Source organism: Oncorhynchus tshawytscha, linkage group LG01, assembly GCF_018296145.1.
Source record: "Oncorhynchus tshawytscha isolate Ot180627B linkage group LG01, Otsh_v2.0, whole genome shotgun sequence".
In the NCBI taxonomy this organism is placed as follows: domain Eukaryota; kingdom Metazoa; phylum Chordata; class Actinopteri; order Salmoniformes; family Salmonidae; genus Oncorhynchus; species Oncorhynchus tshawytscha.
This window is the reverse complement of record NC_056429.1, coordinates 11,355,707-11,381,236: the sequence shown is the minus strand read 5'-3', so window position 1 is coordinate 11,381,236 and position 25,530 is coordinate 11,355,707. Positions and strand designations below refer to the sequence as shown.

Here is a 25,530-nt window from a genome sequence, read left to right as displayed (position 1 = left end):
CTAACTGTCCTAACACAGAGTCTACTCTCAAGGCTAGAACTAACTGTCCTAACACAGAGTCTACTCTAAAGGCTAGAACTAACTGTCCTAACACAGAGTCTACTCTAAAGGCTAGAACTAACTGTCCTAACACAGAGTCTACTCTCAAGGCTAGAGATAGTAGACTGTGATGTCAGGATGGCTATAAAGCCTAGAGCTAAATGCCACATGTTCCAACTGATCAGGCAATGTATGAGAGGATGTGAGATTGGTCAAGTCACCACTGCTCTCAAACCCACTCCATCTCTCAGTAAGGTTCATCTGGGGTCAAGTCAGAGCGGGTGCTGCATTCAATTGAACTTGTATAGTTGAAGTCGGAAGTTTACACACACCTTAGCCAACTACATTTAAACTCAGTTTTTCACAATTCCTGACATTTAATCCTAGTAAAAATTCCCTGCCTTAGGTCAGTTAGGATCACCACTTTATTTTAAGAATGTGAAATGTCAGAATAATAGTAGAGATAATTACTTATTTCAGCTTTTATTACTTTCATCACATTCCCAGTGGGTCAGAAGTTAATATACACTCAATTAGTATTTGGTAGCATTGCCTTTAAATTGTTTAACTTGGGTCAAACGTTTTGGATAGCCTTCCACAAGATTCCCACAATAATTTGGGTAAATTTTGGCCCATTCCTCCTGACAGAGCTGAATCAGGTTTGAAGGCCTCCTTGCTCACACACGCTTTTTCAGTTCTGCCCACAAATGTTCTATAGGAATCAGGTCAGTGCTTTGTTGTCCATACTAAGCCATTTTACCACAACTTTGGATATATGCTTTGGTTCATTGTCCATTTGGAAGACCCATTTGTGACAAAGCTTTAACTTCCTGACTGATGTCTTGAGAAGTTGCTTCAATATAGCCACATAATTTTCCTTTCTCATGATGCCATCTATTTTGTGAAGTGCACCAGTCCCTCCTGCAGCAAAGCACCCCCACAACATGATGCTGCCACCCCCGTGCTTCATGGTTGGGATGGTGTTCTTCGCCTTACAAGCATCCCTTTTTCCTCCAAACATAACAATGATCATTATGGCCAAACAGTTCTATTTTTGTTTCATCAGACCAGAGAACATTTCTCCAAAAAGTACAATCTTTGTCCCCATGTGCAGTTGCAAACCGTAGTCTGGCTTTTTATGGCGGTTTTGGAGCAGTGGCTTCTTCCTTGCTGAGCAGCCTTTCAGGTTTTGTCGATATAGGACTCGTTTTACTGTGGATATAGATACTTTTGTACCTGATTCCTCATCTTCACAAGGTCCTTTGCTGTTGTTCTGGGATTGATTTGCACTTTTTACACCAAAGTATGTTCATCTCTAGGAGACAGAACGTGTCTCCTTCCTGAGCGGTATGATGGCTGCGTGGTCCCATGGTGTTTATACTTGCGTACTATTGTTTGTACAGATGAACGTGGTACCTTCAGGCATTTGGAAATTGCTCCCAAGGATGAACCAGACTTGTGGAGGTCTACAATTTTTTTTCTGGGGTCTTGGCTGATTTCTTTTGATTTTCCCATGATGTCAAGCAACGAGGCACTGAGTTTGAAGGTAGGCCTTGAAATATATCCACATGTACACCTCCAATTGACTCAAATGATGTCAATTAGCCTATCAGAAGCTTCTAAAGCCATGACATAATTTTATGGAATTTTCCAAGCTGTTTAAAGGCACAGTCGCCTTAGTGAATGTAAACTTCTGACCCACTGGAATTGTGATACAGTGAATTATAAGTGAAATAATCTGTCTGTAAACAATTGTTGGAAAAATTACTTGTGTCTTGCACAAAGTAGATGCCCTAACCTACTTGCCAAAACTATAGTTTGTTAACAAGACATTTGTGGAGTGGTTGAAAAACGAGTTTTAATGACTCCAACCTAAGTGTATGGAAACTTCCGACTTCAACTGTACCTGTGACATTAAAACTTAGAACAATGCAGTAATCAATAACAAGGTAGAACAAAAACACACAAGATATAAAAAGAAGAAAAACATGATAAATAAGAAAGCTACATACAGGGTCAGTTCATATTGACAATGTGGAGTGATAGAGGTAGATATGTAGAATGTTAAGGTGACTAGGTATCAGGATATATAATAAACAGAGTAGCAGCAGTGTTTATGATGATTGTATATGAGTGGCTGTGTGTCGAGTCAGTATAAATGTGGAGCCCCCCCTTGGGAACAGGGATGATGGTGGTCACCTTAAAACGTGAGGATTACAGACTGGTGTCACTTCTGCTCCTGCTACGCCCTCTGGTGTTCATCTGGTGTCTTCCTGACCTGCAATTACTCCCCCTGTACCCTCTCCCTCTCCCCCTGTACCCTCTCCCTCTCCCTCTCCGTGTGATTGTGTGGTTGGAGACAGGTGTGCTGGAGTCAGAGCAGATCCCTACCAGCCGCAACTCGTTCCATAATCAAGACCTCTACAAATACTGTCCTGCCAATTCCACTCTGCCAGATCATAATCTCTGCTCAGTCAGTATATGATTCTAGCCATGTATGATTATTCAAGATCCTGTTACTCTGCCTGTTTCCCTGCCTGACACCGTTTATCCTCTCATTGCAGTTTACACTGTCTTTATGACCTCATTCTCCACATCTGTTTTTTCTGCAACTCATCTGAGCTTCCCCAGATCTGAACAACATATCTCTCTGTGTAACAATAAATACTTTGGTTCATTCATCCCTGTTTTCTCATCTGTCTGCTCTTGGGTTCCCCTGTGTTGCTCTGCCTAACAACTGGGCCAAGAAGAGACTGAAAATGACTTTGAATATACCTGCCAGCCGTTCTGCGCATGCTCTGAGAACGGCCCTGGAATACGGAGTCCCGCAGCCATGCAGGTATTGACCTGATTAAAGACTTTACTCACGTCCCCTCGGATCTCACACCCGGCACGATGTTGGTCAAAGCATGCATAAAATGCATTGTGTTCGTCTGGTAGAGAGGCATCGTTGGGCAGATCTTTTTCATCTGTAATGGACTGTAGCCCACTGAAGCGGTCAGAGAAGCCCGTGTAATAGGATTCTACCTTCTTGTCCTTTTGACTTGTTGTACTTGCTCCTGTCCTCAGCCGTAGCCTCAGGGTTGTCTGGGATAGCCCTGTGTGCACTATCCCTGTCCTTTAGTTTAGCGCCAACCTCTGTGTTAATCCAGGGCTTTTCATTGGGAAAGAAGTGAACCTTCAATGTGTGGACAACGTTGTCGTTGCATTTCCTAATAAAGCTAATAAAGATGGAGGTAGTTAGCTTGTCAATGTTATTGGCAAAGTCCTGAAACATATTCTAATCAGCGCTAGTAAAGCAGTCCTCTAGGATAATCTCTGATTCTGGAGACCATTTCTCAATGGAGCAAGTCAAGGGTAATTCCTGTTTGAGCTTCTGCTTGTAAACAGGAAGCAGGGGTTTGGAGTGATGCTCTGATTTGCTGAATGGCGGACGAGGGAGGGCCTTGTATAATTGCTTGTGGGTAGAAAAACTGCGGTCTAGGACTGTATCACCGCTAGTGGCGAGGGAGACGTGTTGATGGATATTGAGTATCGCGTGTCATTAATGATGTGGAATTAAAATTGCCAGCAACCAGAACCAGCTTTTGGATGTACGTTTTCCTGCTTGTTTATTGCCTCATGCAGTTTGTTAAGTACCGGCTTGTTATTTGTCTTATCCTGAAGTGGAATGTCTACAAGAGTCATGATAACGGCTGATAACTCCCTCGGGAGGTGGAAGGGTCGGCATTTGACCATAAGGTATTCCAAGACGGGTGAACAATGGGTCGACACTTGCACTGCTCGAATCAGTACACCTGTTGATGAAGAGGCAAACCCCCCTCGATTTCCCTGACTGCACTGTCCTGTCCGCCCGGTGAATGGAGAATCCATTGAGTTGAATAGCCATGGGGTGTATATACTGTAAGTCGAGACCAGGGCAGATAAGTTGAAGCTGGAATTGAGGTAACTGCCGATCTGATGTTCAAAAGTACTTGTCGATTGTAATAAATAATAGAGGATACATTTTGGGAAAATAAAGTACAAAATAATCACAAAATAGCAAAGTTAGGTTGGAGCTTTCAAAATGGTAACCAGCCAGTACGGCGCAATCTTATTGTACTGTAAGTGCTATTGTTACAGGGTTATTCTGTCTGCCGGACGGCGGTCAGTTGAAAGAGGTCCGACACACGGGTGCACGCCTATCATTTAGACAAGAATTGTGATGATTAGATCCAAGAATGCATCTGTTCTTGCCTTTTGTGTTTTCACTAGCAAAGTGCTAAGAAATGTTCGTTCAGGTTGGGCGTGACTTCCTGTTAGAATTTGGTATAATTGTTTTCTCTTTGACTATTCTGAATTGAAGACGCGGAACCAAGTGAAGTCTTATTTAGTTGATAGTCATTTACTCTGGGTATTTTGTAATGTATTTCATGTACACTAATTGTTTGAGTGTTAATTCTTTCATGACTAATAAATCCTATTAGTTGAATTGAGTGTAGATGCATTCCTTGTTTATTAACAGTAATTATTTGATTGACTATACGTTCAAACTTTGGTAGGTTTATTGGTAGTTATTTTCACTACATGCTTGTGTTCCTTCTTGACATCCCTGGTCTACTTGACTCAACCTCATGCTAGAACACTGGTTGCCAGGATTAGCTATTTGTACCTAGACTCTGAATAATTGTATAACGGTGCAAGATAGCCACGTTGATTCTAGTGATAGAAAGACACATGTTGATACTGAGGCTCCCTACCTTGACTAGATCCTCCAGAGATGCACAGGGCCTGTTGCATTTATTCACAAAACATTGAAGTCTGATTGATGAATGCAGTTTATTATATTCAACATAATTCTACATAATGGTGACCCTTCATCCTCGGTCGATGTAGAATTGATTGATGCTTATTTATACAACCCTGTTAGGCCTCACTCCCCCCTGTCTGAGATATCTACTGCAGCCCTCATCCTCCACATACAACACCCGTTCTGCCAGTCACATTCTGTTAAAGGTCCCCAAAGCACACTAATCTCTGGGTCGCTCGTCTTTTCAGTTCGCTGCAGCTAGCGACTGGAACGAGCTGCAACAAACACTTAAACTGAACATTTTTATCTCAATCTCTTCATTCAAAGACTCAATCATGGACACTCTTACTTACAGTTGTGTCTGCTTCATGTGATGTATTGTTGTCTCTACCTTCTTGCCCTTTGTGCTGTTGTCTGTGTCCAATAATGTTTGTACCCTGTTTTGTGCTGCTATCATGTTGTTCTTCTACCATGTTGTCATGTTGTGTTGCTTCCATGCTGTGTTGTTGACTTAGGTGTCTCTTTATGTAGTGTTGTCTCTCTTGTTGTGATGTGTTTTGTCCTATATTTTAAATGTATTTTTATTTTGAATCCCAGCCACCGTCCCCGCAGGAGGCCGTCATTGTAAATAAACATTTGTTCTTAACTGACTTGCCTAGTTACATTTTATTTATTTATTTTCTGTTATTTTACCAGGGAAATTGACAGAGAACACATTCTCATTTACAGCAACGACCTGGGGAATAGTTACAGGGGAGAGGAGGGGGATGAATGAGCCAATTGTAAACTGGGGATTACTAAGTGACCGTGATGGTTTGAGGGCCAGGTTGGGAATTTAGTCAGGACACCGGGGTTAACACCCCTACGATAAGTGCCATGGGATCTTTAATGACCTCAGAGAGTCAGGACACCCGTTTTAACGTCCCGCCCGAAAGACAGCACCCTACACAGGGCAGTGTCCCCAATCACTGCCCTGGGGCATTGGGATATGTTTTTAGACCAGATGAAAGAGTGCCTACTGGCCCTCCAACACCACTTCCAGCAGCATCTATTCTCCCATCCAGGGACTGACCAGAACCAACCCTGCTTAGCTTCAGAAGCAAGCCAGCAGTGGGATGCAGGGTGGTCTCCCATCCAGGGACTGACCAGGACCAACCCTGCTTAGCTTCAGAAGCAAGCCAGCAGTGGTATGCAGGGTGGTCTCCCATCCAGGGACTGACCAGGACCAACCCTGCTTAGCTTCAGAAGCAAGCCAGCAGTGGTATGCAGGGTGGTCTCCCATCCAGGGACTGACCAGGACCAACCCTGCTTAGCTTCAGAAGCAAGCCAGCAGTGGTATGCAGGGTGGTATGCATAATAAAATAAATACAAATAATTCCACCAAGCTAAACAAGCTAGAATTTCAGAGAATGAACGCACACACACACACTCCTTACCCAGTCCTCCTGGTAAAGTCTTGACTACAGGTTTGAGCTGAGCGATCTCCAGAGCCTCCCACAGCATATCGTCTGTAGCCTTCATCTCTGGGTCCAGGTTAAACCTGACAAACAAACACACACACACATACACACACACACCTTACAACAGGGTCATATGACTGGACCAGTAGAACATTCTAATATCAAATCAAATCAAATGTATTTATATGGCCCTTCATACATCAGCTGATATCTCAAAGTGCTGTACAGAAACCCACCCTAAAACCCCAAACAGCAAGCAATGCAAGTGTAGAAGCACCAACACAATCCAGTTTATACACCAGGTGGGTCTAATCCTGAATGTTGATTGGTTAAAACCTTATTCCAGCTGGTGTCTATTCCACAAGTTACCACCGGCTAAATCTATGGCGTTATGATGCCTATTTACTCCGTTCCACCTGACTGTGCAATCCACTGTCTCATCAGCCTAGCCAGGCAATTTATAAACTTGATCTCCATTATAAAAAGCATCTAGAATAATCTAATCTAATAATATAAAGTATATAGAGTATAACTAACACACACACGCACACACTCCTTACCACAGGGTCATAGGACTGGACCAGTAGTACATTTTATTCAACTATACCAGTAAGATTTGATACAGGCTAACCTACTACTTCAAATCCCACCCATGTACCGTGTGAAAGGAGTATGCATTATTTACTGTTCTCGCCAGGACGTTTTCTATTGTTTCATCCTCTATTCATAATATTCTTTCATATATTACTTTTCTATTTCTGTTTTCTGTTTTTGTTGGGCTTGTTGTCGGTGCATCTACAACATGATAATGCTTTGCAGCTCTCCAAAAAATAAATGACTAGTGTTGAGTTTTTACAGAGATGCGTCTGGTTATCAGACACCTCCTAAGATGACATTCTCTGTGTTGAAACTCTCACAAGTTTCAACAGTCAGCCAACTGACCCAGTTACAAGTAGCGCCTGTCTCTATTTTTCCCCTCGTAAAACAACTCACACTCGGCAGTGTGGCGTGGCTGCTGCTGGGAGTACAACATTACTCTCAATACTTTTGGCTTAACTTCCTGTATGCTGTCTCAATGTTCTTCACTCTTGGTACTACAGGCTTTTGTGCCAGCCCAGCCCTAGAACTCCTAAATCAGCTAATACAGGTTTTGCTGATGAGTTGATTGATGGAATCATGTGTAATGGTGCTGATGAGTTGATTGATGGAATCATGGGTAATGGTGCTGATGAGTTGATTGATGGAATCATGGGTAATGGTGCTGATGAGTTGATTGATGGAATCATGGGTAATGGTGCTGATGAGTTGATTGATGGAATCATGGGTAATGGTGCTGATGAGTTGATTGATGGAATCATGTGTAATGGTGCTGATGAGTTGATTGATGGAATCATGGGTAATGGTGCTGATGAGTTGATTGATGGAATCATGGGTAATGGTGCTGATGAGTTGATTGATGGAATCATGTGTAATGGTGCTGATGAGTTGATTGATGGAATCATGGGTAATGGTGCTGATGAGTTGATTGATGGAATCATGGGTAATGGTGCTGATGAGTTGATTGATGGAATCATGGGTAATGGTGCTGATGAGTTGATTGATGGAATCATGGGTAATGGTGCTGATGAGTTGATTGATGGAATCATGGGTAATGTTGCTGATGAGTTGATTGATGGAATCATGTGTAATGGTGCTGGCCATGCTGAAGACACTGTTGCTCCTCCAGAACCAGGAGAAAAACACTGATCTTGATGAAACCGTAGTGTGGGGGTTATCTTACCGGATGGTTCCGCTGAATAAGATGGGGTCCTGGAGGATGATGGAGAATCTAGACCTCAGAGTCTGCAGAGGCAGCTTGGCGATGTCAATGTCATCTATGATGATACGCCCTGTTTGGAGAGAAGACCAGCTGTGTTAAAATGACCCAGTTAATAAACCTAAGTCCAATAAAAACTTTAGTTGTAGTATCGTCATAGTAACAGTTGGCAGTGTCTACCCTCGAACATGTCGACCATGCGGAAGAAGGCCAAGGAGAAAGAAGACTTCCCACTTCCTGTCCTACCACAGATCCCCACCTGGAAACCACAGGAAGACAGTTTGTTTGATGACACATCATCTTCATCATCATCGTCATCATACTCACCGTCATCATCATCATCATCACTATCACTGCACAAAACTACTCTACGCTGTCTTTCATTAGCTACAGTTAATTCCCTTAATTTTATTTTTTTCTCTCACTCCCCTATTCATTCTGTGTGACTGTATGTTACCTTCTGTCCAGGGCTGATGTGTGCGTTGACTTGTTTGAGGACAGGTTTCAGGGTGGTGTCGTAACGCACACTCAGGTTCTGGATCTGAATCTCTCCTTGCCGTGGCCAGCCATCCGGCACCTGAGATGCAGCTAGAGGGAGGGAATGAGAGGGAGACACAGATGAGACGGACAGGGAGAGGGAGAGACAGGTGAGACGGACAGAGAGAGGGAGAGACAGGTGAGATGGACAGAGAGAGGGAGAGACAGGTGAGATGGACAGAGAGAGGGAGAGACGGGTGAGATGGACAGAGAGAGGGAGAGACAGGTGAGACGGACAGAGAGAGGGAGAGACGGGTGAGATGGACAGAGAGAGGGCAAGACGGGTGAGATGGACAGAGAGAGGGAGAGACAGGTGAGATGGACAGAGAGAGGGAGAGACATGTGAGACGGACAGGGAGAGGGAGAGACGGGTGAGACAGACAGATAGAGGGAGAGACGGACAGAGAGAGGGAGAGACGGGTGAGACAAACAGAGAGAGGGAGAGACGGGTGAGACGGACAGGGAGAGGGAGAGACGGGTGAGACGGACAGGGAGAGGGAGAGACAGGTGAGACGGACAGAGAGAGGGAGAGACAGGTGAGATGGACAGAGAAAGGGAGAGACAGGTGAGATGGACAGAGAGAGGGAGAGACAGATGAGACGGACAGAGAGAGGGAGAGACAGGTGAGATGGACAGAGAGAGGGAGAGACAGGTGAGATGGACAGAGAGAGGGAGAGACAGGTGAGATGGACAGAGAGAGGGAGAGACAGGTGAGATGGACAGAGAGAGGGAGAGACAGGTGAGACGGACAGAGAGAGGGAGAGACGGGTAAGATGGACAGAGAGAGGGAGAGACAGATGAGACGGACAGAGAGAGGGAGAGGGAGAGACAGGTGATATGGACAGAGAGAGGGAGAGACAGGTGAGACGGACAGGGAGAGAGAGAGACAGGTGAGACGGACAGAGAGAGGGAGAGACAGACAGAGAGAGGGAGAGACGGGTGAGACGGACAGAGAGAGGGAGAGACAGGTGAGATGGACAGAGAGAGGGCAAGACGGGTGAGATGGACAGAGAGAGGGAGAGACAGGTGAGATGGACAGAGAGAGGGAGAGACATGTGAGACGGACAGGGAGAGGGAGAGACGGGTGAGACAGACAGATAGAGGGAGAGACGGACAGAGAGAGGGAGAGACGGGTGAGACAAACAGAGAGAGGGAGAGACGGGTGAGACGGACAGGGAGAGGGAGAGACAGGTGAAATGGACAGAGAGAGGGAGAGACGGGTGAGATGGACAGAGAGAGGGAGAGACAGGTGAGATGGACAGAGAGAGGGAGAGACAGGTGAGATGGACAGAGAGAGGGAGAGACAGGTGAGATGAACAGAGAGAGGGAGAGACAGGTGAGATGGACAGAGAGAGGGAGAGACGGGTGAGATGGACAGAGAGAGGGAGAGACAGGTGAGATGGACAGAGAGAGGGAGAGACAGGTGAGATGGACAGAGAGAGGGAGAGACAGGTGAGATGGACAGAGAGAGGGAGAGACAGGTGAGATGGACAGAGAGAGGGAGAGACAGGTGAGATGGACAGAGAGAGGGAGAGACAGGTGAGATGGACAGAGAGAGGGAGAGACAGGTGAGATGGACAGAGAGAGGGAGAGACAGGTGAGATGGACAGAGAGAGGGAGAGACAGGTGAGATGGACAGAGAGAGGGAGAGACAGGTGAGACGGACAGAGAGAGGGAGAGACGGGTGAGATGGACAGAGAGAGGGTGAGACAGGTGAGACAGACAGAGAGAGGGCGAGATAGGTGAGATGGACAGAGAGAGGGAGAGACGGGTGAGACGGGGAAAAATTGGAATAGAGAGAACTGCACTGTGGCGACAAGTCATACTGGGATGTTCCACGTTCCACTGTCCTTCACACGTTTCAAACCAGGTTGGGAATAAGCCTGAAAGAATCCGTGGTAGTGGGAAACAGCGCCGCTGGCCACCATTATTGTTTTTGTTGCTGCGCTGAGGAGCGTTGTGCATGTTAAAAACATTGCAGTACATATTGTGTTCTTCTATCAAGCGTGCGATGATGTCAGAGGGAAAAAAACGGTGTTTGTTGTTTGCAGTAACTTCTTTGTTGGCGTTATATCGCAAACGGACGTGGCTTTTTCACCACTAAGGATTCCAGCTTTAACTTCATTACTCAGGACTGGAACCGTTCTAGTGTGCCCGAGACATAGGCAGAGGTTAAATTGAGCCAGAACTACCCGGTTTGGGCTGGAGCTAGGGTTAGGGTTGGGGTAGTGTTTGTGGCTAGGGTTAGGGTTTTGGTCTAGGTTTAGGGTTGTTTTTGTGGCTAGGGTTAGGGTTTTGGCTAGGTTTAGGTTTGTATTTTTGGTTAAGGTTAGGGCTGTGTTAAGTTGAGCTAAGAGGTAGTACTGTACTAGGGTTAGACTTAGGTCTGGAGCTAAGAGGTAGTACTGTACTAGGGTTAGACTTAGGTCTGGAGCTAAGAGGTAGTACTGTACTAAGGTTAGACTTAGGCCTGGAGCTAAGAGGTAGTACTGTACTAAGGTTAGACTTACAGTGGGGCAAAAAAGTATTTAGTCAGCCACCAATTGTGCAAGTTCTCCCACTTAAAAAGATGAGAGAGGCCTGTAATTTTCATCATAGGTACACTTCACCTAAAAAAAAATCCAGAAAATCACATTGTAGGATTTTTTATGAATTTATTTGCAAATTATGGTGGAAAATAAGTATTTGGTCAATAACAAAAGTTTATCTCAATACTTTGTTATATACCCTTTGTTGGCAATGACAGAGGTCAAACGTTTTCTGTAAGTCTTCACAAGGTTTTCACACACTGTTGCTGGTATTTTGGCCCATTCCTCCATGCAGATCTCCTCTAGAGCAGTGATGTTTTGGGGCTGTTGCTGGGCAACACGGACTTTCAACTCCCTCCAAAGATGTTCTATGGGGTTGAGATCTGGAGACTGGCTAGGCCACTCCAGGACCTTGAAATGCTTCTTACGAAGCCACTCCTTCGTTGCCCGGGCGGTGTGTTTGGGATCATTGTCATGCTGAAAGACCCAGCCACGTTTTGTCTTCATTGCCCTTGCTGATGGAAGGAGGTTTTCACTCAAAATCTCACGATACATGGCCCCATTCATTCTTTCCTTTACACGGATCAGTCATCCTGGTCTCTTTGCAGAAAAACAGCCCCAAAGCATGATGTTTCCACCCCCATGCTTCACAGTAGGTATGGTGTTCTTTGGATGCAACTCAGCATTCTTTGCCCTCCAAACACGACGAGTTGAGTTTTTACCAAAAAGTTATATTTTGGTTTCATCTGACCATATGACATTCTCCCAATCTTCTTCTGGATCATCCAAATGCTCTCTAGCAAACTTCAGACGGGTCTGGACATGTACTGGCTGAAGCAGGGGGACATGTCTGGCACTGCAGGATTTGAGTCCCTGGCGGCGTAGTGTGTCACTGATGGTAGGCTTTGTTACTTTGGTCCCAGCTCTCTGCAGGTCATTCACTAGGTCCACCCGTGTGGTTCTGGGATTTTTGCTCACCGTTCTTGTGATCATTTTGACCCCACGGTGTGAGATCTTGCGTGGAGCCCCAGATCGAGGGAGATTATCAGTGGTCTTGTATATCTTCCATTTCCTAATAATTGCTCCCACAGTTGATTTTTCAAACCAAGCTGCCTACCTATTGCAGATTCAGTCTTCCCAGCCTGGTGCAGGTCTACAATTTTGTTTCTGGTGTCCTTTGACAGCTCTTTGGTCTTGGCCATAGTGGAGTTTGGAGTGTGACTGTTTGAGGTGGTGGACAGGTGTCTTTTATACTGATAACAAGTTCAAACAGGTGCCATTAATACAGGTAACGAGTGGAGGACAGAGGAGCCTCTTAAAGAAGAAGTTACAGGTCTGTGAGAGCCAGAAATCCTGCTTGTTTGTAGGTGACCAAATACTTATTTTCCACCATAATTTGCTAATTAATTCATTAAAAATCCTACAATGTGATTTTCTGGATTTTTTTTCTCATTTTGTCTGTCATAGTTGAAGTGTACCTATGATGAAAATTACAGAACTCTCTCATCTTTTTAAGTGCACAATTGGTGGCTGACTAAATACTTTTTGCCCCACTGTAGGTCTGGAGCTAAGAGGTAGTACTGTACTAAGGTTAGACTTAGGTCTGGAGCTAAGAGGTAGTACTGTACTAAGGTCAGACTTAGGTCTGGAGCTAAGAGGTAGTACTGTACTAAGGTTAGACTTAGGCCTGGAGCTAAGAGGTAGTACTGTACTAAGGTTAGACTGTACTAACCCATCAGTCCCTCGTAGTTCTCAGGCTCAGTCTTCAGCAGGCCGTTGATCCTCTTGACTGAACCCAGCTGAACCTCCATGTCTGCCAGGTTCCGCACCATCCAGTTCAGGTAGTTGGATACCTGGGACAGAGACACAGACAGGTAGTGTAACAGGAAGGGGAGGTTTGATTGGTTTAGAGCCTCAACCTGATGACTCGTCCTGAATTCAGCTGCTCTATTGATTGTTCAGTAAATTCAGTCTGAAACTGACATCCTAGAAATCCTTTGTGCGGATTTCAAATTCATCAGCGATTGGATCTTCTCTAACAAATCTAACCAATAAGAGTGGCAAAGTTGATGACGTCATCATGTAGGCCGGCTTTGGCCTACAACCCATCGGTTTCTGGGACCAATGAGAACGGTCAGAATGTGTTCCATTCTATAAGACGTCGGGGAGATCAGATCCAGACTCTTCCTGGAGAAGAAACACAACGTGCCATTTGGCCGCAGCAACTCAGCCTCAGTCTTTCATCGAGAAATGTGTGACTACATTAGATCTTTGACCTTAGACACACACACACACGCACACACACACACACCCCAGAGCGGTCCTCACCATGAGTGCGTAGGTGAGTCCGAGTCCCACCAGGCCAGTGGAGAGGTGGTTGTACAGAGAGTTGCTGATGGAGGCCACGGCTGCTATCAGAACAACACAGGCTCCTACATACTCCTATAGGGGAACAGTATACATAGTCACCACACACAAACCTGTACACGTTTGGAGAGAAAACAAACAGTTAAAACTACATAGTCCAATAGAAATACAAAGAAATGCTCAGTATAAATCTATAGAATCCTGTCATATTCAAAGTTCCCATAGAGGGAGCAGTCACCCAATAGAATGAGAGCAGATGTAATAACTTAATCAACACGAACCATGCCTTAAATACACCACACAGACAAGAGTTTAGTAGAGCAGACCATGCCTTAAATACACCACACAGACAAGAGTTTAGTAGAGCAGACCATGCCTTAGATACACCACACAGACAAGAGTTTAGTAGAGCAGACCATGCCTTAGATACACCACACAGACAAGAGTTTAGTAGAGCAGACCATGCCTTAGATTCACCACACATACAAGAGTTTAGTAGAGCAGAATGCATTATAGAGTAGACCTCATTACCATGCGGACCTCTAGCCAGCGATTGGCTGCTGTGAGGAAGAGAGATGCGATGTTGTTGGCATCAGTATACTCCAATAACCTCTGTCTGAACCTGGACTCGTACCTGGAGGAGAGACAATCACAGAGTAATATGTGTAAGTGGAGAAACACATAACCGCCTCGCTGGTCCAGATCAAAATGGATGTTGTTTAGAAAATCTTTACCTGAATGCCCGGATGGTGGTGAGGCCCTCCACTGTCTCTGAGAAGTGGGACAGGAGAGGGAGCTGGGTACTATCCTCCAACTGCTGGAGGTCCCTGACCAGAGAGAGAGAAGGGGGGTTGGGGATAGGTAGAGAGAGAGGGGGGAATAGGTAAAGAGAGAGAGAGAGATGTGGGGGGTAGGTAGAGAGAGAGGGGGGAATAGGTAGAGAGAGAGAGGGGAAGGGGGAGAATAGGTAGAGAGAGAGAGGTGGGGGAGAAAATAGGTAGAGAGAGAGAAAGAGAGGGGGAGAGAGACAGGGAGAAAGGGAGAGAGAGGGGGAAATAGGTAGAGAGAGAGAAAGAGAGGGGGAGAGAGACAGGGAGAAAGGGGAGAGAGGGGGGGGAAATAGGAAAGAGAGGGGGAGAGAGAAGGGAGAAAGGGGGAGAGAGACAGGGAGAAAGGGAGAAAGGAGAGAGAGATAGGGAGAGAGACAGGGAGAAAGGAGAGAGAGTAGGGAGAGAGACGGGGAGAAAGGGAGAAAGAGAGTAGGGAGAGAGACGGGGAGAAAGGAGAGAGAGAGAGTAGGGGAGAGAGAGGGAGAAAGGGAGAGAGAGAGTAGGGAGAGAGACAGGGAGAAAGGGAGAGAGAGAGTAGGGAGAGAGACAGGGAGAAAGGGGAGAGAGAGTAGGGAGAGAGACAGGGAGAAAGGGAGAGAGAGAGTTGGGAGAGAGACAGGGAGAAAGGGAGAGAGAGAGTAGGGAGAGAGACAGGGAGAAAGGGAGAGAGAGAGTAGGGAGAGAGACGGGGAGAAAGGGAGAGAGAGAGTAGGGAGAGATACAGGGAGAGAGAGAGTAGGGAGAGAGATGGGGAGAAAGGGAGAGAGAGAGTAGGGAGAGAGACAGGGAGAGAGAGAGTAGGGAGAGAGATGGGGAGAAAGGGAGAGAGAGTAGGGAGAGAGATGGGGAGAAAGGGAGAGAGAGAGTAGGGAGAGAGATGGGGAGAAAGGGAGAGAGAGAGATACAAGATATAGAAATGGACAGACAGACAGAGGAAAAGGGGAGACATACTGTAACTAGCCCAGATGAGAACACTGCCCTTTGAATAAACTGATAAACTGAAGCAAAACAAGTGACAGAGAAAAAAATATCCCAAACCAGGCACTCACCTGGAGGCAACCCGGAAGTACTTCTGTATGAAGTAGCAGGCGATGGCCAGGGGCACCAGGGCAATGAGGAACACAGGGGTCACATAGGAGATAACCCCCAGCGCCGACACACACAGCAGGGTGGAGCGACTCAGACACTCCAGGGTGGCAGGGATGTGCTGGGGACACAGCCACCAGTGAAACATTACATTACTACCATCTACCAGGAAAAGCAACCAAAGGGTTCAGTCTGTAGATACTTTGAAAACCACGAAGAAAAATAAGCAAAGTCTATTTGAGATTCATAGCATTTGAAAGTTCCAAGTCCGTGTGGATGAGGCTCCTTCTAGTGTTAACACACAGAGAGGGTGGTGTAGACATACCTGGTCTATGGTGTTGGTGTCAGAGGAGAACCTGTTGAGGATGTTACCCAGGGGAGTGGTCTCAAACAGCCTGGAGGGGACACAGATCAACTACACCATAGTTTTACATCTTACTTTATTGTCCCTGAAAGTTTTCATGTTTTTTTTGTTTTTTTTTACTGTTCGACAAGTACAACCTCAAGTGGAAGGATGAAGATGCTGGAATATCATCAATGTTTCTGTTACAGATTCTATTCCTCTGAGGGTTTTGAGGAATTGAATTTGAAATCAAGAAGACAATGAAAGTGATTATCCTTCTTGGCTGCCACCTTATCTAAAATGGTTCTGTACAGAGCCCCGACCACAAGGTCATTAGTTGTCTGGGATCTGTTACTGCGCTGGTGTCGTCGTGGTTTCAGTGTGTGGAAGGCAGATGGACCTCTGGGTAATGGGGCGGTTCACAATGTATACAATGTCTTACCTCGCTCCCCAGGATGATCGACCGTTACACGTACACACACACACACACACACACAAACACATCTCACTCATTCACTCACTCACTCACATGATGTGCACACACACACGCACACACACACCTTTACCTCATAGGTGCCAGTATGATCTTGCTGAGCAGGTTGTGGTGTAGTTCTTTGGCCACTCTCAGGCCTGTCCACTCTACAGCCACAGAGGTGACCAGACACAGAACGATGCCCAGACAGCACAGCACACTGAACACTGACAGGTACCACGAGTGGCTGAAACCACACTCCTACAGAGGGGAACACAGGGAAAATAGGCTTGACTGTAAGCGCTACTGTAATGTCAACTCTAACCATGAATAATTAGCTGACTATGTTGTTACATGCATGAGTCACCAAGCCTGTACTGACTTTGAACATTATGTTGGTCTCTCTCTCTCTCTCTCTCTCTCTCACTCACTCACTCAGGAGGATAAAGTGACTCACAAGCCAAATAATTACTTCTATGTTTCTTTATTCAGCTGAACTTTTCCTTTAAAGGGCCTGGCAGAATGAATGGGATTCTAATTCAAGGTCAAAGACAACTCAAGGAGCCTCTGTGAGGAGAGGAGTTGGAGGGTTTTAATGTCCTTCCCAATGTAGGAAACACACACACACACACATTAATAAGAGGCAGCCTTTAGTAGCACCAGGAAAACTCACACACCTGCCGTGGCTCCAATGTGTTAATGACACAGCTTACCTTCTCCTGCAAGTATAATGTGTCTGTGGGTGCATGTGTGCGCGTGCTTGTGTGTGCATACTCAAGTGCTAATAATGATATTCAATCACTATAATTACATTACAACAGCATTTGGAAAAATACTTTCTAAGTGACAAAATATTATCCATTTTTATAATGAAATGTAGGAACTGGGTTCTACAGTTTGACCCCACTGCTGCCTCTGGCTCCACCAGATGTGTTTTAGTCAGGACAGTCCTACTGACAAGCGACCACTTAGATATGGTAATGTTCACGTTTTTATCAAATCAAAGCTCTGAGGTAGTGTACCCAACTAGGCTACCCACAAGACTGTCAAGCCCAATGAGCTAAAGCCTTGGCAATAGCACAGGGAGCTAAGGCAAGTCATCAGGTCCCAGGCTTTAATGCACACACTCATAGCAACATTTTCTAGGTGCTTGATCGAACAAAAAGTACACAGAAAATACAATTAACTAATTACCCCCAAAGATTTCTTGGGCTCCCGAGTGGCGCAGCGGTCTAAGTCACTGCATCTCAGTGCTAGAGGCATCACCAGGCTGTATCACAACCGGCAGTGATTGGGAGTCCCATAGGGCGGGGCACAATTGGCCCAGAGTTGTCTGGGTTTGGCCGGGGAAGGCCATCATTGTAAATAAGAATTTGTTTTTAACTGACTTGCCTAGTTAAATAAAGGTTCAATAAAAAAAGTACAAATATTTCTTATTCATCTGAATACGTCTCCAACACGGAGAAAGGTGAGGTGCTGGACAGACAAGGCTCAATACCGCAGGACTCTTTCAAGAAGAGGAATTGGAATATGTTCAAAGATTCATACACCCAGGACTCATCCTTCAACATTGAAGAATATGCATCATCAGTCACAGGCTTCGTTAGGAAATGTATTGACAATAACAATCCGGACATACCCCAACCAGATATCCGTACCATGCTGAGAGTCTGTACTGCATAATTCAATGTCAGCAGAATGAAACCTGGAGACTCAGTGGCGTGCGACATGTACAAGGTAAGCCGGTACGAGCTCTGAAAATCCGTTAGGGATGCAAAAAGACAATACAGACAAATTTGAATTGATGTTTGACAACTCAGACTTGCAAATCCATCAGTATGGTGCCCACCAAAGCCTCCCTCCCAAACGAGTTTAACACATTCTATGCTCGCTTAGAGGCAGACTATACCAAGCCATCCAGGAAGACTCTTGCTGCTCTGGACGACCAGACTATACCGAGCCATCCAGGAAGACTCTCGTTGCTCTGGACAACCAGACAATACCAAGCCATCCAGGAAGTCTCTCGAGGCTCTGGACGACCAGGCTCTCGAGGCTCTCGCCAACTGGCGGACGTCTTCTCAGACATCTTTAATCTGTTCCTGTCCCAGGCTGTAGTCCCCATCTGCTTCAAGGAGACCACCATCTTCCCACTGCCCAAGAAAAACAAGACCCAAATGACTATCCCCCGTCGCACTCACCCCAGTCATCATGAAGTGCTTCAAGAGGCTGGTCATGGCCGGCCCACATCAAGGCCAGCATGCCAGGCACACTGGAGCCATTCCAATTTGCCTACTTCACCAACAGATCCATGGAAGATGCCAATTCCATCACTATTCACATGGCCGTAACACATCTGGACAAGAGGAACACCTATATGAGAATGCTGTTCATTGACTACAGTTCAGCATTCAACACTATTGTTCCCTCCAAGCTCGACACGAAGCTCAGAGCCCCGGGTCTGGACACCACACTCTGCAACTGGATCCTGGACTTCCTGACCACAGGCTGTGAGGAATGGCAACAACACTTCCTCCACATTGACTCTTAACACAGGGGTCTCGCAGGGGCATGTCCTCAGCCATCTGCTGTAATCCCTGTTCACCCACTACTGCATGGCTTTGCACGACACCAACTCTATCATCAAGTTTGCTGACGACTCCACCTCTCCAGGCCTGACAACCAACATCGATGAGTCAGTCTATAGAGAGGAGGTAACTGATTCTCTGCACCTTAGCACACGTGAACTCACTCGCGCACACACACACATGCACGCACGCACACACACACACACACATCACATCTGCTGGTACCAGACTCTGATTATGATTGCTATATGATTGCTAATATGATTGCTAAATACTGTACAATTTAAACACTTGCCCCCGAATCCCCCCTTCCCCAAAACGCGTGTAAATATTGGACTATAAATTGTGTCTTCCTGTATTATACTTATGCTAAAATGTTTATTCTATTCTACTGAGCCACTTACTTTATGTTCTTAGTCTTGTTTTTTATTATTTCTTATTGTTGTTGGATTGTCCAGAAGGAACCTGCAACTAAGCATTTCGTTGGTAGGTGTATACCGTACATTTGACTTATACAACCTTAAACTTCCAACAGTGTTTGAAAATCACGTTTTTAAAAAGTTTTATCTTTTGATGATGCCATCAGGTAGAACTTTTTAACTTGATGTTTTTGGGTACAAAACATAGAAATGTGCCTTTTCACAAATGCAGACCATGGTATTGTGCAGGAGATATTGAAAATTAGGTTGAAAAGTGGTGGAATTGCCCTTCAATCTACAGTAGTGGCCAAAAGTTTTGAGAATGACACAAATATTAATTTTCACAAAGTCTGCTGCCTCAGTTTGTATGATGGCAATCTGCATATACTCCAGAAAGTTATGAAGAGTGATCAGATGAATTGCAATTAATAGCATCCAAGAACAGTTTGGTGATGAACAATGCCTTTTCCAGCATGATGGAGCACCTTGCCATAAGGCAAAAGTGATAACTAAGTGGCTTGGAGAACAAAACATCAATATTTTGGGTCCATGGGCAGGAAACTCCCCAGAGCTTGTGGTCAATCCTCAAGAGGCGGGTGGACAAACAAAAACCCACAAATTCTGACAAAGAATGGGCTGCCATCAGTCAGGATGTGGCCCAGAAGTTAATTGACAGCATGCCAGGGCAGATTGCAGAGGTCTTGAAAAAAAGGGTCAACACTGCAAAAATTGACTCTTTGCATCAATTTCATGTAATTGTCAATAAAAGCCTTTGACACTTATGAAATGCTTGTAATTATACTTCAGTATTCCATAGTACCCATCTGACGAAAATATCTAAAGACACTGAGGCAGCAGACTTTGTGAAAATTAATATTTGTGTCATTCTCAAAACTTTTGTCCACAACTGTACATACTGTATGCGGATGAGACTGAATGTAGCTCAAGAGCAACACACACATATGGAGGCTCTGTCTGGGAACTTTGAGGTCAGAAGTACTGCACTCAACATGTGTTGTTTTCTAACATGATCTTATGGTCCTATTTCAGCTGTATATATGAAATGAATGCTGTACTGCAGGAATTATCATGTAAACTACCTTTTCAAATCAAATCAAATTTGATTTGTCACACGCGCCGAATGCAACAGGTGTACCTACACCTTACAGTGTAGACCTCTATAAGGGAATACAACAGGTGTACGTACACCTTACAGTGTAGACCTCTATAAGGGAATACAACAGGTGTACGTACACCTTACAGTGTAGACCTCTATAAGGGAATACAACAGGTGTACGTACACCTTACAGTGTAGATCTCTATAAGGGAATACAACAGGTGTACGTACACCTTACAGTGTAGACCTCTATAAGGGAATACAACAGGTGTACCTACACCTTACAGTGTAGATCTCTATAAGGGAATACAACAGGTGTACCTACACCTTACAGTGTAGATCTCTATAAGGGAATGCAACAGGTGTACGTACACCTTACAGTGTAGACCTCTATAAGGGTATGCAACAGGTGTACCTACACCTTACAGTGTAGACCTCTATAAGGGAATACAACAGGTGTACGTACACCTTACAGTGTAGACCTCTATAAGGGAATACAACAGGTGTACGTACACCTTACAGTGTAGACCTCTATAAGGGAATACAACAGGTGTACCTACACCTTACAGTGTAGATCTCTATAAGGGAATGCAACAGGTGTACGTACACCTTACAGTGTAGACCTCTATAAGGGAATGCAACAGGTGTACGTACACCTTACAGTGTAGACCTCTATAAGGGAATGCAACAGGTGTACCTACACCTTACAGTGTAGATCTCTATAAGGGAATACAACAGGTGTACGTTAACCTTACAGTGTAGACCTCTATAAGGGAATGCAACAGGTGTACCTACACCTTACAGTGTAGATCTCTATAAGGGAATACAACAGGTGTACGTTAACCTTACAGTGTAGACCTCTATAAGGGAATACAACAGGTGTACCTACACCTTACAGTGTAGATCTCTATAAGGGAATACAACAGGTGTGTTAACCTTACAGTGTAGACCTCTATAAGGGAATACAACAGGTGTACCTACACCTTACAGTGTAGACCTCTATAAGGGAATACAACAGGTGTACGTACACCTTACAGTGTAGACCTCTATAAGGGAATACAACAGGTGTACGTACACCTTACAGTGTAGACCTCTATAAGGGAATACAACAGGTGTACGTACACCTTACAGTGTAGACCTCTATAAGGGAATACAACAGGTGTACGTACACCTTACAGTGTAGACCTCTATAAGGGAATACAACAGGTGTACGTACACCTTACAGTGTAGACCTCTATAAGGGAATACAACAGGTGTACCTACACCTTACAGTGTAGACCTCTATAAGGGAATACAACAGGTGTACCTACACCTTACAGTGTAGATCTCTATAAGGGAATGCAACAGGTGTACGTACACCTTACAGTGTAGACCTCTATAAGGGTATGCAACAGGTGTACCTACACCTTACAGTGTAGACCTCTATAAGGGAATACAACAGGTGTACGTACACCTTACAGTGTAGACCTCTATAAGGGAATGCAACAGGTGTACCTAGACCTTACAGTGTAGATCTCTATAAGGGAATCCTACAGGTGTACGTTAACCTTACAGTGTAGACCTCTATAAGGGAATACAACAGGTGTACCTACACCTTACAGTGTAGATCTCTATAAGGGAATACAACAGGTGTACGTTAACCACAGTGTAGACCTCTATAAGGGAATACAACAGGTGTACCTACACCTTACAGTGTAGACCTCTATAAGGGAATACAACAGGTGTACGTACACCTTACAGTGTAGACCTCTATAAGGGAATACAACAGGTGTACGTACACCTTACAGTGTAGACCTCTATAAGGGAATACAACAGGTGTACGTACACCTTACAGTGTAGACCTCTATAAGGGAATACAACAGGTGTACGTACACCTTACAGTGTAGACCTCTATAAGGGAATACAACAGGTGTACGTACACCTTACAGTGTAGACCTCTATAAGGGAATACAACAGGTGTACGTACACCTTACAGTGTAGACCTCTATAAGGGAATACAACAGGTGTACGTACACCTTACAGTGTAGACCTCTATAAGGGAATGCAACAGGTGTACCTACACCTTACAGTGTAGATCTCTATAAGGGAATACAACAGGTGTACGTTAACCTTACAGTGTAGATCTCTATAAGGGAATACAACAGGTGTACGTACACCTTACAGTGTAGACCTGTATAAGGGAATACAACAGGTGTACCTACACCTTACAGTGTAGATCTCTATAAGGGAATGCAACAGGTGTACGTACACCTTACAGTGTAGACCTCTATAAGGGAATGCAACAGGTGTACGTACACCTTACAGTGTAGACCTCTATAAGGGAATACAACAGGTGTACCTACACCTTACAGTGTAGACCTCTATAAGGGAATGCAACAGGTGTACCTACACCTTACAGTGTAGATCTCTATAAGGGAATACAACAGGTGTACGTTAACCTTACAGTGTAGACCTCTATAAGGGTATGCAACAGGTGTACCTACACCTTACAGTGTAGATCTCTATAAGGGAATACAACAGGTGTACCTACACCTTACAGTGTAGACCTCTATAAGGGAATGCAACAGGTGTACCTACACCTTACAGTGTAGACCTCTATAAGGGAATACCACAGGTGTACGTACACCTTACAGTGTAGACCTCTATAAGGGAATATAACATGTGTACCTACACTTTACAGTGTAGACCTCTATAAGGGAATACCACAGGTGTACCTACACCTTACAGTGTAGACCTCTATAAGGGAATACAACAGGTGTACGTACACCTTACAGTGTAGACCTCTATAAGGGAATACAACAGGTGTACTGTAAATAGTGGTCTGTAGAATAAAACGTAACCACCGTTTCTTTCAAAGCACATTACCGTTTGGTTTAGTAGGACCAAATTGACCCCTGACCTGAGCGACGGTGCAGTTTCTCCCGGTGGCGTCCATCTTGGCAGTGATGACGTGGGAGGTCCAGTGGGCCAGCCAGTAGTCGATGGCAACCATGAGGGTGTGTTTGAAGAGCTGTGATAGGAGGAGCAGCGGCAGGAGGAGCCCTGCAGAGGACAGGTAGACCCCACAGGAGCGCCAGGGGATGGTGGTGCGGTGACGCATGGCCTGGGACAGGCTGTCATCCACCTCACTTTCCACAGACTCTTCTGGAAGGACAGAGAGACGTGTGAGAGAGGGATGGATATGTAGAGAGAGAAACAATGAAAGAGAGAGGGGGAAGAGAAAGAGATATAGCTCACAGTAGGTTGATGGCACCTTAATTGGGGAGGACAGGCACAGTACCACCACCAAGACACACAGTCACAACAACACAGACAGACACACAAACCAACCAGACTCAGAGTGGGATGCAGTTGCCTAGATGCTGATCTAGGGTCAGTAATGTGGTGGAGGTAATGATGGGGGAAGGTAGCTGATCCTCGATCTGTGCCTAAAGAAAACTTCTATCAAGACATCATAGCAGAGAGACACACTCAGGCCTTGTCCCAATACTCTCTAAACCAGTGTGGGACTCTGGTCCGAGGGAACAGCAGTGTCCTGGTTTTCCTGTTTCCCGCTGCTACTTTATTCTTGTAGTAATGGTGTTGATTCTCCACCTAGTTTCCCAGTTCTAAACCAGTTGTTGGTTTAAGGGGAAGGATGAAAACCAGCAGACAGTATGGCAACCAAGGTCCAGATCCCCCCGCCCCTTCCTTTTCAACAGATCTTAAAGACGTAGAGCCTTTGCCCCAGGACTTGACCAGTCCATGTCTTCTACAGATCAGTGGTGAATGGTGAGAAAGAAAGAGGATGAGAAAAGAAGGCCATTGATGAGTACTACTCCGGGACCACAGACAGACACAACAGGATCAACACACATTATTAGTTCCACAGTAGGTTCCGAGACTTACACAAGGATAGGAAACTGTGGAGGCATCACATTTTAGAGACACAGAGGGTAAATTCACAAGATGTTACCACCCAGTAAATTTATCTCCTGTAATTTTGGAGTCTGCACAAACAAAGCATACAAAAGGAAATAGCAATGATGCAAACCCCCTGGTTCCCGTCAGAGAGGGATTGACAACCCGGGGTCCCTCAGTCTCATGGGGAGGTTTGTGAACTTTGACCTCTCACCTTCGTGCTCCTCCTCAGTCTTGGCAGCTTCCTTGGAGTACATCGCCCTCCGCAGGTTCTTACGCTCCAACACCGTCATACTCTCAGCCACTGTCTCCTGGAACAGACACGCATCAGAGTTTCAGCTGAAGTAGTTTGGCGAAACAGACTTGACCAGATGAATTTAAAACAAAGCAGGAAAAGAGGACTCAAAAAGAGCAAGCTCAGTACAAACACATTACAATTCCTCATCAGTTGCGACAATATCACCACTTTGTCTCTGTCTGTCATTGCCATCTCCAGACACATGGCTTGGTACCTTCTCAAACTCCCCGTCCTGCCGGTGCATCAGGGTCTTCCACTGTTCAAACAGCTTAGGATCAGAGTTCTGGATGTCTTTCAGAGTCCCCTCGGTCTGAATGGTGCCGTCCTTCATCGCTATGATCTGAAGCAAGGAACGGAGAGAAAGAGATAAAGAACAGGTGAATTAATTAGTGGCTCATTTCTAATAGCAAAACGTTATCTATAGATGCACACACAATTACACACGTTTTTTTACTATCCTTGTGGGGACCAAACAATTGATTCCCATTCAAAATCCTATTTCCCCTAACCCTAAACCTAATCCCTAACCCTAATTCTAACCCTAAACCTAATCCCTAACCCTAATTCTAACCCTAAACCTAATCCCTAACCCTAATTCTAACCCTAAACCTAATCCCTAACCCTAATTCTAACCCTAAACCTAACACCTAACACCTAAGGCTAAAAATAGCCTTTTTCCTTGTGGGCAATTTTTCTTGTTTTACTATCTTTGTGAGGACGTCTGGTCCCCACAAGGATTGTAAAACCAAAAACCCACAGACACACTAGTGGCGGTCTGCAGTGTCTGAACAGTTTGGGCTACACACTAATAAGACCCCACTCTCAGACGGTGAGACTCTCAAGAAACCCATGCATGTTGTTTTGCTCTAGGACGCCCACAAGCCTCACAAGACCCATCTGTAGGTAGCCCTGGAACCAGTAAAAACAGCCATTTTTTAAAACTA

At 45.1% G+C, this 25,530-nt stretch overlaps 1 protein-coding gene across 2 annotated transcripts in view; it reads right to left on the bottom strand.

Annotated features, from left to right (window-relative positions):
• LOC112259407 (ATP-binding cassette sub-family C member 8-like) overlaps positions 1-25,530 on the bottom strand; it is a 134,996-nt gene that overhangs the window by 6,971 nt on the left and 102,495 nt on the right. For both annotated transcript variants that reach the window (XM_042331139.1, XM_042331181.1), the window contains exons 23-36: positions 24,801-24,926; positions 24,503-24,599; positions 23,288-23,532; positions 16,362-16,528; positions 15,778-15,847; positions 15,416-15,573; positions 14,271-14,363; positions 14,068-14,170; positions 13,498-13,611; positions 12,902-13,022; positions 8,562-8,692; positions 8,285-8,363; positions 8,069-8,177; positions 6,265-6,368 (exon numbers count right to left, since the gene is read on the bottom strand). In XM_042331139.1, the coding sequence (XP_042187073.1) occupies positions 6,265-6,368; positions 8,069-8,177; positions 8,285-8,363; positions 8,562-8,692; positions 12,902-13,022; positions 13,498-13,611; positions 14,068-14,170; positions 14,271-14,363; positions 15,416-15,573; positions 15,778-15,847; positions 16,362-16,528; positions 23,288-23,532; positions 24,503-24,599; positions 24,801-24,926 (1,717 nt within the window). The remainder of the gene's footprint in view (positions 1-6,264; positions 6,369-8,068; positions 8,178-8,284; positions 8,364-8,561; positions 8,693-12,901; positions 13,023-13,497; positions 13,612-14,067; positions 14,171-14,270; positions 14,364-15,415; positions 15,574-15,777; positions 15,848-16,361; positions 16,529-23,287; positions 23,533-24,502; positions 24,600-24,800; positions 24,927-25,530) is intronic.